At 38.2% G+C, this 12,124-nt stretch overlaps 1 protein-coding gene across 1 annotated transcript; it reads right to left on the bottom strand.

The window, feature by feature from the left end:
- Positions 1 to 670: 670 nt before the first annotated feature.
- Positions 671 to 3,343, bottom strand: LOC143566278 (uncharacterized). The gene is made up of 5 exons (XM_077053022.1): positions 2,582 to 3,343; positions 1,729 to 2,053; positions 1,535 to 1,647; positions 1,147 to 1,447; positions 671 to 1,038 (listed from the first exon to the last, which is right to left on the bottom strand). The coding sequence occupies exons 1-5, from the start codon at positions 3,341 to 3,343 to the stop codon at positions 671 to 673; spliced, it is 1,869 nt and encodes a 622-aa protein (XP_076909137.1).
- Between the last annotated feature and the right edge of the window lie 8,781 nt (positions 3,344 to 12,124).

Genomic DNA, 12,124 nt, shown 5'->3' with positions numbered 1-12,124 from the left:
AAATTGAAGTATCGCTAGAAGCAATTAAAAGAAATTAGTTAATTAAGTAAAAGACAAATAATTAAATGAATAATATTCTAATTAACAAATCACTTACACCAAGATGCTCAAACAAAGCATTTTTCCCTGCTTCAGACACATTCTCCCAACTTTCCTTGTCAAAGGTGATGTTCCTCCCCATGTATATTCCCCCTTCGCGAATAAACATGTCGGCAACCTCACCAATCGGAATGAATGTAGCACTCCTGTCAAATATGAGAGACAAAGGCCCCCCATTTTTCTTGTATGCAGCTGCTAATTTCTTATTTTTGGCAGGACCTTGTCCCTTACGTCGAGGAGGTAAAGCTACAAATACAATTAAAATTTATTAGTCACAACATGTATAAATATAACAATATATGTATTTATAATAAATGAATAAAATATAGTAAATAAATAAATTATAGTAACCCTTACCATCCTCCTCGTGAACACCTCGCCGAAAACCACCTGGAGGTGGCGGATCCTCGGCATCATTGCCGCCATGTCCTCGAGGCATGACGTCCGCCATGATCTTAAAAGTTATAAGATATGCAATACAAATATATAATACGATTCAAGTTTGCTATTGCTACATAAAAATACAAAGTTTTCTTATAACCACATACAAATACAAATTACAACTATTGTTTTAATCAAACTCTCCCTCAGATTCTTTAGTGTCTGCCTCCGATCCCTTCGTGTCGTACTCAAAATCATCCTCGTCATTATCACTCTCGCCATCAGACAACGTATTAGCGGTAACCGTTGGCGGATTAACTTCACTTGACTTCTCACCCACAGTGACATGAGAAGACGTGTTTAACAAGTATTGAGTAAAGTCAATGGAAAGTAAACAATTAGATGAAGAATTGTTATGAACAACATCAAGATTTTCTACTAAGTCATTGTCAACATTTTGAGCATTTTCAACACGGCCATCGTTTAATGTAGGTAGATCCCAAATTTTTCGATGATTAACATTCTCGACAACCCATCGGTGGTTATTATTTTGGTTTCCTCAACAAGGTTCTTGAATGTAAAACACTTGTTTGACTTGCGAAACAAATATAAGTTGATCTTCTTTGTCCCATTCGTGCTCTGTGTTGATACTGGTGATATTATTACCATGTCTAACACCCCTTCGAGTATCAAACCACTTGCACTGAAATAGGACAGTTGAATACCCATTTCCATAACACAACTCAATGATCTCTTCTACTTGGCCATAGTATTTCTCATTGTTCACTCCTTCTGCTAGAACCCCGGAGTTTTGCGTTGTTCGTTCTACGTCACGACCACGCACCATAAACCGAACACCATTGACTATGCAAGCACTGTAAGTAAAGGCATTTATTTCCGCACCTATTAAAAGAGCATACAACTCTGGGTGGAATTCAGGAGAATTTTGTACTTTCATCGAATATAACTAACAAATATAGAATAATGCATTACTTCATCAGGTAAATGCATAACTAAATGAAAAGGGAAATACCTGATAGATTATATGAATTACCTTCCCGAGAAACCACTTCGGAAATTTAGTTTTAACGTCATCTTGGGGATGTTCATATTTGAATTCAATAAGTCGACGACAAAAATATAGACCCAATAAGAAAAGAGAAAATACTTAACAGATAATAAAAAGTTAAATAGATGAGCACTTACTTCATATAGTCCCTAATTTCTTGACAGCTATCGAAGACAAACCATTCGAAATTGAGCTTCTCGTTGATAGTAAGATATTTGATCTTCTTTGCGCTAGCCGGGCGACATTTAAATTCAAACACCCACAACTTAGTTCGACAACGGCATCTTCGTTTCTGTCGGGGCGATTGAACCGAGTTTGAACATCTCGAAGATACATCGAACAAAATGATAGAGCCTCTTCAGCAACATAACCTTCAGCTATAGAACCTTCTGGCCTTGCCTTGTTTCTGACATAATGTTTTAGTTTTTTCATATACCTTTCAAACGGATACATCCATCTCATACAGACTGGACCTCCACAATGTGCTTCATGGTAAATGCAAAACTAAATGAACCATAATGTCAAAAAACGCTAGAGGATATATCAACTCTAACTTGCACAATATCAAAAGAATGGCTTTCTTTGCTTTCTTTATATCATCTACCAATAGTGTTCTTGAACAAAGCTGCTTAAAAAACGTGCAAAGGTCTACTATAGGCGTATAAATATCTTTGGTCAAAAACCTTCAAACACCAATCGGTAACAAGCGTTGCATGAGAATATGACAATCATGAGATTTCAACCCAATAATGTTAGAGTTGTTAACTGTGACTCTCTTGCTGATATTATATCCAAACCCATCCGGCAGTTTAACATCTTTTATAAATTGACAGAAAAGCTTTCGATCACCGACCTTTAATGAGTATTTTGGGTGGGGCCTATAAAACTTGTTACCCTTTCGTTCCAACCATTGTGTTCTTCGAATATTTAGATTTTTCAAGTTGACTCGTGCATTTGCGTGCCTTTGGTTTTATCGTTCATTAGAAGAGTACCCAGTAAACTATCGCACACATTTTTTTCGATATGCATTACATCTAAGTTGTGCTTCAGCTGGAGAGAGGACAAATACTCAAGTTCAAAAAATATGCTTCGTTTGTTCCAGTTCAACTCGAAATCCTCTCGCTTTCTCTTAACACCTCCAAAATCGGGATGCTTGCCCGGTACACGATAGAGTAGACGACTGAGTTGATCTTCTATGTCAGCAGAACTAAATTGTTTCGGAGGGGATCTTGTCTCGGGCTCGCCGTTAAAGTCCAAACTTTTTCTCCACGCATGGTTAGCATGTAAGAATCGGCAGTGACCGACATATACGACTTTATTTGTTACATGCATTGAAGGAGTGTCCTCATTACAAGTTGGGCATGCCTTGTAGCCCTGCCCGCTCCAACCAGATAGACTACTACGAGCTGGAAAGTCGTTTATGGTCCATAATAGCACCGCCTTCATTGTGAAGAATGTGTTTGTCTCCGCGTCCTCAATACGTACGCCTTTTTGCCACAAATGCTTAAGCTCATACACCAAGGGCTTAAGGACAACGTCCGTGTCCTTTCCGGGTGATTTAGGGCCAGGAATTAGCAAGGATAACATGAATGAGGACTCTTTCATGCATAGCCATGGAGGCAAATTGTATGTGGTGAGTACAACTGGCCACGTGCTATGAGCCAAAGACATGTTACCAAACGGATTGAAACCGTCAGCTGCAAGCCCTAGGTGAACATTTCGGGGTTCCCTAGAGAAGTTAAGGTACTTTTTATCAAATTCTTTCCATGAAGATCCATCAACGGGATGACGCATCGTACTATCTTCTGATCTTCCGGTACTGTTCCATATCATTTCTTTTGCCGTGTGCCTTGAACAATACAGACGTCTTAGTCTGGGGGTCAAAGGAGACCTTGTGAGGTACCTGTTTGCCCTTTGTTATGTATATTTGTACCTTTTATATTTCATAACTATTTTTATTTATCATGACATTTTACAATTGATATTTCGAATGTTTTGACTTTTAAAATTAAATTGTTAAACCTGTGTTGTAGACGAGTACCTAACCTAGTTTATAATAAATGAATAAAACATAGTAAATAAACAAATTATAATAACACTTACCGTCCTCCTCGTGAAGTTTATAAGATAAAAAATGCAAATATATAATATCATTCAAATTTTCTATTGCAACCCAATCTTTCTTAAATAAACAATCATGTAACATACATTTACATCCTTAACGAGATGAAGTATTCAAAAAAAAGTCCCAACAGAGGGACAACCCAAATTTGATGGGTGGGTATTCTACGATCATGCTGATGAAAATGAGTCTGACAACATAAAATATAATATAAACACAAAATGTAGGCCAGGGCTACCTCATTTATTAAACAACAAAACAAACATTATACACACACACAAAATGTAGGCTCGGGTTCGGCTTCAACTAATTTATAAAAGAGACGAGTGTGGGTCCAGCTCATGAGACAACTTGTTTATTAAAAAAATAATATAATTTCATTATTACTATTATTCGTTTATAATACACATCATTTACAATAAATGGTCCCTTTTAATCTGTGTACTACTAAACAGCCCTTTTCAAGTAGCAAAGATTAAAGATACTTTTGTTTACATTTATTCTAGTTAACCATGGAATCAGAACTCATTTTCCTTTTCCTTTTCCTTTTCCTTTTCCGAAAAAAGATGAAAATCATATATTTAGAGTAAAATTTTGTACTATTTATGTTTATGACCATATTTGCTCATGCTACTACTTGATTTCATTTGACAATATGTGTATATAGTTACGCGTTGGACGAAACCTTACGCGTTGGATGAAACCTTACGCGTTGGATCCATCTCAGATCAACGGCCAGGATGAGTCTTGGCACAGATCCGGAGGTGTCACCACTATTGCTAATTTTTTTTTGTAGTGCTTGGAATGAAACACAACTTTAAGGTGCATTATGGTTCTATTAAGGATCAACGTAATAAGTTAAGGATTTATCACAATAGTAAAGACTAACCTTGTGAATAATTTTTTTATGAAAGTGGTCTAGTCCACTTGTAGCTATATTAGCCTTTGTAGTTGTACACCATGTAAAGTAGTAGCATACGCCTTGTATTGTAGAGACATAATCCTAGATATCTCCATTATTATTGACAACAATTCTTATGTTTAAAAAAAATAAATATTTCAATTAGGCTTTATAAGTTTTCAATTGTTCAAGCCCTGCACATTTACTGGCATAATCCAACCCAAATTTGGCTTAAACATTTCGATTTTATTTTAGGGGTGTACAATTTTACACACCCAAAACTAAAACTGAAATGAAATCTGTAAACAAATTCATTTAACCATACAGCCTGAGACATTTTAGTCGGTTAATTTGGTATTTTAACTAGAATTAAAATATGTGTTTTTAGTGGAACCATAATACAAATTTATTAGAAGCATTGAAAAGCGAAAACTGATCATTGACCACTTGAGAGATGACGTGATGGATGACGGGTGGTAAAAATGAAACGTCGCTAGGGTTGTGGAACGGGGGGATAACTTATGGATAATATCTTATTGTTATTATTTTTTATTTTGGTTTTTTACGTTTTCCTTTAATAGTTAGTTGGAAAAGTTTAATAGAGGTGGAATATCCTAATGAGCTTGTGGTGGAATGGTAAGTGAGAGATTTAGTGTTTCATGTGACTCAGATTCGATTCTTGTCCCAATATTTAGTTTCGATAGCACAAGGTGATGATGGGAGACTAGGTGACTAGATGACGTTTACTAGTTGCATCCTTGAACTAAACGAGTTTTACCTCACCGCACTGTCGTGCATTCGGGCGAGTGTTCACGGGTGTTGGCTATAGCTGAGGGTTTTTCTCCGAATCGAAATGCGAGTGTGTCTTGATGTGGTGAATTAGGCTAGTAGCTCATTTAAAGGATTTGCTGACCGTTAAAAAAAAGGTGGAAGAACTCCGGTAATTACTTACTATATATACGCCATGCCGTGGTGTTAAGGGCATGTGATAACAAACTAGGTTGAGATCTAGACGAGACGGAGGTGTTTAATGTTAAGAGTATTAAGAGACACCTGGAAGACAAGCAGGCTGTGGTGCCCGACTTAGTGTTTAGGTGGAATAATTGTGTGCCAAAGAAGACTAATTTGGTAGCTTGGAGAGTGGAATTAGATCGCTTGCTAACACAGGTTAGTGTTAGCATCCTAAAACGTAGCCTGTGCGCTCTTTGTGGAGACCAAACGAATCGGTGGAACATATTTTTGTGTCATGTGGTCTTGGCCAAGTGGTGTGGCATGTCATATCCCTTTGGTGCCGGATCCTCACAATGTTGGGTTGTTACATAGAAAAATCACAAATGTTACAAACTACTTCATTGAGGTATAGGTGATCAAATCGGGTTGGTCAAAGGAACCGGAACCGGTTCAGAACCGGTTCCATTAGTCAACATCACTGTTTAAACCGGTTCCATGGTCGAACCGGTTAGGGAATCGAACCGGTTCCCCAACCCTCGGACCCGGAACCGGTGGAACCGGTTCTGACCGGTTCCTAAACCGGTTCTTACACTGTAACCGGTTCCAACCGGTTACAGTGTAAAATATTATTTTTTTTTCGTTTTTCGTTTCCGCTGCTTGTGTAGGTGATGATTTGTGTTCTTCTGATTTCTGAAGAGGCTCATGCTACTTTTGTTGTTCACCCACAGAGCAATGGTAAACAACATATTGAACTTAATGCTATGAGTGTCAGCGTGTTTGAATTGATTAGTCTGTATCGTGTATCGTGTAATGGTGAACTTAAATCTGTATCGTGTTACATTTGTTGAGTTTGCTATGTATTATAGTCTTTTGGCTTACGCAAGTCAAATGCTGAATTATAATCAAGAGCGTTTGTTGCGACTCGACGTTCTGTTTCAACGCCCTGCAATACGGTCTTTCGATATGTTTCTTCAAATTTGAATTCGAAAGTGGGTTTAAATAAATCCCACAAAACTTGACCCGAGCCTTCAATGAATGGTCACTCAATTCAACCAAATCCCAATTGCACCAAATTTCTTGATTACGATTATGAGGTACAATACGAACGAAACTTGGTCCGGCGGTGGAACCTTGACCAACCGATGATTGTAAGGCAGCCATAACAATAAATATGAATATAGAAGAAGAGAAAACAAGAGATTAGAGAACTCAGAACGTTGTAATAGCGTTTTTTTTGTATTTTTTTGCGTTCGGGTTTGCGTTTTGAGTGTTGTGATGAACCCATTACACCAAATACCTATTTATACTAGTAGTGGGGTGTTTGGGGAGCCAAAAAACGGCCATTTTTGACCCCAACGGTCAAAAAACGGCCATAAAACCGTTTCCCAACGGCTAGAACTGGTTCCGAACCGGTTCCGGTCGAACCGGTTCCAGAACCGGTTCCGGTTCCTACCCGGTCCACCTCCAAAAATGTCAAACCGGTCCCGGATCGTCGGGTTGAAACGGAACCGAACCGGTTCCTACGAAAAACGTGTAGGAACTGGTTCGGTTCCGGTTCGGTTCCACCGAACCGGTTCCAGAAACTGGTTTTGTTGTCCACCTCTACATTGAGGATCTTTCGTTGAGAAATTTCATATGAAATCAACAAATTTTCAGTAATGACCCAAAATGGTGAGCAAGGCATTTTATTAGGCTAAGGGTAATGGAGCTTGGTTGAGCCCCAAGTGAACCAACATCTTCATGACACATAATGCTGACTAGGCATGCCAACCAAGCCTCAAATAGTGTAATGGTCCAGACGAGCCGGGGCTTGGTTGAGTTTTTTTTTTTAAATACTATATCCTAAATAAATATTAATAATACTCAATTAAAACATTTCATTAAAACATAAATAAAAAGGAAACAAAAACATAAATTTAAAATGCAACAACCTCTAAAAAAAATACATAAAAATAGCGTTTTTAATTTTTTTTCGTCAATTCCTTCCGAATACGATCTTTTTCTTCCTTCATTATCGCTTGGTCGGATGGCGGTAGATGGCTAAAGTCCTTGGCTAGAAATTCCAAACTCCTCATCCGGTTTCTATTATGTTTAACTTGACCAATTGACATTCTAGCAATTTCTTTTCCGAAGTCGTGATCGGCGGTTCTTTTCCCACGTTCCCTACCCGGGGGGCGGCTAGAGCCTTGCTCTTTCAAATCGCCCTCGGACAAGTTTAGGTCTAAGTTAATCTGAGTCTCCGAGCCGCTAGAAGAGACGTAGGAGCCGGACTCGCTAGTTTTCGTACGTTTAGCCGATTCTTTTCCGACATCCGCATCCAGAGTAACTAACATAATCCATTTCGAGCACTTCTTGAGCACGTCCCACAAGTAGCGCTTGTCAAACGTCTTCACCATCCCGTACTTCCTTAACACCTCCGCTTTCCACTCGTCGCAAGTGAATTGAAAAACTTGAAGATCATCGGACCCACTCTGTCGCATTCGGTTTGCATTTCGGTTATGTAGGTTGGTAAATAATCCTACAAACTTACGAATATCAGACCAATGACCCGATATCATATTATCGGTTCGGTCCCTACTCCCCACTTGCTCATAAAACAATTCCCAAACTTTGCTCCAAAATACTCGACGTTTATGAAAGTCGGCTATAAAAAAATAACAAAACTTTAGTAAATTGCAAACAAAAACTAAAAATTTAAATTAAAAAAAAAATGCACCAAAAAATAATTACCCTCGTTTCGATCTTGAGATATCTCAATCCAAGCTCTAGCCAACGCTAATTATTCATCCTTTTTCCAAGGAGTAGACTTTCGCTTCGTCACAGCCGGTGTCGATGAACCGCCCGCTTCTCCTGTTTTATTCGTTTTCTTACCTTTGTGAGAGCGTTTTGTGGGTTTATCCGGTCCCGGTTGTGTCTCCGAAACGGAAAACTCGGGTTGTGTATCCGAGTTGAAAAAAGTCGCGTTTTGAGATGCCATTAGATCTTGAAAGGCCTCGTCAGACATGTAGTCCAACCCCTGCATCTGAAATTGAGCGTTGTAGTTGAAATTTCCCGAACCTGACATGATTTTTTAACAAACTTTGGAAAATCAAATGAGAGGTATTAGTAGAAATATTGAGAGAAAAAGAATGAGATGGGTGATTTTAAAAAAAAATGAATTGTGATATTTATAAAAGGTTTGAAATTTTTTTTTTATTTTAATAGCCCAACGGTCACCATCAACCAAACCAACGGCTATATTCTCCACGCGGATGGCCCCGCGCCGGCCAACCGCGCCCCCATCCGCGCCAAGGTGGTAGCGGTGTTCGCGAGCCAGGGGGCCGCGCCCCACTACCCTTAGCCTTAAGCACTAAGAAAACAAACACTTATATGCAGTTTTAGCTAAAGCACTTTAACATATCTATAAACCCAATTTTAAGGAGTATTATGGTTCAACTAAGGATCAACAGAATAACAAGTTAAAGTCTTATCACAAAAATCAATCAAGTAATAAAGACTAAGGCTGAGGGGTGTGGAGCGCGAGAGGGGGCGCGTGAGCCCATCCGCTCGCGCCCCGGGGCGCGAGCACCACACCACCAGGGCGCGAGAGGGGCGCGAGAGGGGCGCGAGCACGGCTTTCAAAGCAGGCGCAAGGCCGCTAGCGGGAGGGCAGAGGCGTAAAGGGGTATTGGGAATGCGTGAAGAGCCGTTGGGATGAAGAATAGAGCCGTTGGATAATATTAACATTGGCCAGCGTCGGATTCCGACGGCCGGAAACCCAAATCGGAAAAACAGAATGAAGGAGATGGCTAATTAAAACAGAAATTAAAATAAATTAGCATATTATAATTTAAATGTATTTTCACTTTTAGCCCTTGATCTTTGAAGCTTTATTAAAACAGAAATTAAAATAAAGTTGCCAATTGGACTTTGTACTTTGAAGCTTAATTTTTTTTATATGTTTTTTTATTTAATTTATTTTGTATTTTAGTATTATTGTATTTTTTTTATTGTATTATATATTATTGTATTGGTTTTTTTGTTTTATAAGAAAAAAAAAGGAAAATGTTGGGCTTCGAAGCCCCCTCATCATAAAGGTGCATTATGAACGTATCCGAAAGAGGTTGATCGAAGAAGACCAAGCCGAAGAATAAGAATAAGGTTTTTTTTTATTTTGTACTTTAATTTTTTTTTTTAGATATTAATGTGTTTTTTTAATTAATGTGTGTTTTTTTAAATAATTTATGAGTTTTTTTAATAATACGTTTTTTTAATACATTTATAAAAAAATAAAAAAAAAACCGCTCGCGCCCCCTCTCGCGCCCCCTCTCGCGCCCCTCCACACCAGAGCCAGGGGCGCGAGCGGGGTCTCCAACACCCATCTTATCAAGTTTCTCTCTCTGCCACACGTCACAATATTATTGGCTGGAGCCCCCACTCGCGCCCCCTCTCGCGCCCCCCACACCCCTCAGCCTAACCTTGTGTGTCAGAATTTTATGAAAGTAGTCTAATCCACTTGTAACATTTACAACAGCATTTGTAGTTGTAAAGTAGTAGTACATGTTTTGTATTGTAGAGTGCATAATCCCAGTTATCTACATTCTGAAATTATCGACAACAAATCTTATTTTTACAAAAAAAAAAAAAAAACTATTCAACTAAAACAAGCTTAATTCAACTCAAACTTGGCTTAAACGTTTCTTTTTTTCTTGTAGAAGTATTCAATTTTACACAACCAAAATTAAAATTGAAATGGAACATGTAAACAAATTCATTTAACCAAACAGCATGAGACATTTGAGTTGGTTAACATGGTATTAAAGAAAAAGTATTTGCAGTGGAACCACGAAAACAAATTTTATTTGAAAATCGAAGAAGCAAGACTGACCGTTGACCACTTGAGAGATGACGAGATGTATGAGGGTTGGCCGGTGATGGTGGTGGTAGCCGCCGGCTTGTACGGACCATGAAACGGCTGGGTAAAAAATAAAAATGAAATGTTGCTAGGGTTTGTGAAACGGAGGGTTATCTTATGGCTAATATTTTATTTATTTATTTTAAGCTTTTTCTTTAATAATTTGTTAGAAAAGTTAAAAAGAGGTGGAAGAATTTTGACACATTTGTGAAAGAGGACTGTTTCAGGTTGGGCTACACTATTATACATGATGGGTTGCCTCTCGAGAATGGAGTGGAGATGATCGGATGGGTCGGTCATCCATTAGCGATCCAAATTGGCCGTTAAAAAAACTACTTACTATATGCCAAGCCCAAACTATGTTGGGAGCTAGATGAGACGGGGGTGTTTAATGTAAAGGGTATTAAGAGACACTTGGAAAACGAGCAGGGTGTGGTGCCGGACTTTGTGTTTAGGTGGAACAATTGTGTGCCAAAAAAGATTATTTAGCTTGAAGAGTGGAATTAGATTGCTTGCTAGCGCGGGTTAGTGTTAGCATCCCTAAATATAGTCGTTCCCTCACTTACGTGTGCTCTTTCTCGAGACGGAAACGAACCGATGGAACATATCTTTGTGTCGTGTGGTCTTGGCCAAGCGGTGTGGCATGCCCTATCCCTTTCTTGTCGGATCCCCACGATGTATGCTTTTCAAGTCCGGGACCTTGAGTTACATAAGTTTTCCTTTCTAACGAACGGTGGAACTTCCAGAATATGAACATCCAACCTATCTAATAAAGAATAAAAAATGGGACAGTTGTCCCCTTCTCAATCACCTACAATTTTATTTTCCCACCCAAAAATCACACTTATATAGTTCCTATTCTCCAGCTAGCCAACGGGTTTTTCACAATTCCGTTTTTTAGGGTTCCTATTCGTTAAGCTCCAAATTGACTGATTCATGATTTGTATCTGAATTCTTATACCAATCTCATTAGCCTAGCATTTCTGCCCTTTTTACATATAATCGGATTGATTAGTCAGGGACATCATCATTCAATAAACGATTCGAATAACCATCTACCCAATTTTGATTGCTTTATCTGATAAGGTTAGTTATTTGTCTTTCAAATCTTCGATTTCTATCTCATATTAAGTATAAACAATAAAATGATTTGTGTTTATCAATAGTATGAACCCTAAATTTGACTTCGATTTCATCTCGAGGATAATCACTATCACGATTCGTGTTCATCCATACTTAAACCGAACATCGATTCTATTATATATTTTTCTTTGAAACTATTTGTTTTGATTCCTTTGTGAGAGGTACGATAGAACCAGTAAATCTGTTTTGCATCTTACTTTTTTAAGTTTGTAATGTTTATTTCACTATTGTAGATCTTTATATGTAGGCTTTGTTAATTTGTTCCTCTGTCATTTATATCTCCCAATTTTTAGAATAAATTTGGGATCAACTAAAATTTCCATCCCCCGTTTCACATAAACAATTAGGGCTACAATCTGATTTTAGTCAATTCATTAAGCTTGTATGATTATTGCATAATGAACTGGTTCGTAATGTTTATTTTCACTGTTGTTTGAGTTTCTAATTTATGTGTCAGATCATCGTCTGCAATAATTAGGGTTATGATTTTGCCTGAACTAACGGGATCGTACTCGTTGTTTACTTGAAATACTCATGTTTTGAGATTAGATTGCAAAAATTGAC

This window comes from Bidens hawaiensis, unplaced genomic scaffold (genome assembly GCF_021521415.1).
Source record: "Bidens hawaiensis isolate Kalapana, Puna unplaced genomic scaffold, B.hawaiensis_p1.1 tig00022866_1, whole genome shotgun sequence".
Taxonomy (NCBI): Eukaryota; Viridiplantae; Streptophyta; class Magnoliopsida; order Asterales; family Asteraceae; genus Bidens; species Bidens hawaiensis.
The sequence above is the reverse complement of the archived record's forward strand: the minus strand, read 5'-3'. Positions and strand labels throughout refer to the sequence as shown.

Coding starts and splice junctions, on each gene's coding strand:
- LOC143566278 (XM_077053022.1), bottom strand. CDS start 3,343: ATGCGTCATCCCGTTGATGGATCTTCATGGAAAGAATTTGATAAAAAG. Junction 2,054..2,581: donor AGCTGAAGCACAACTTAGAT/GTAATGCATATC, acceptor TGGTTCATTTAG/TTTTGCATTTACCATGAAGC. Junction 1,039..1,146: donor TCGAAGGGGTGTTAGACATG/GTAATAATATCA, acceptor AACCTTGTTGAG/GAAACCAAAATAATAACCAC.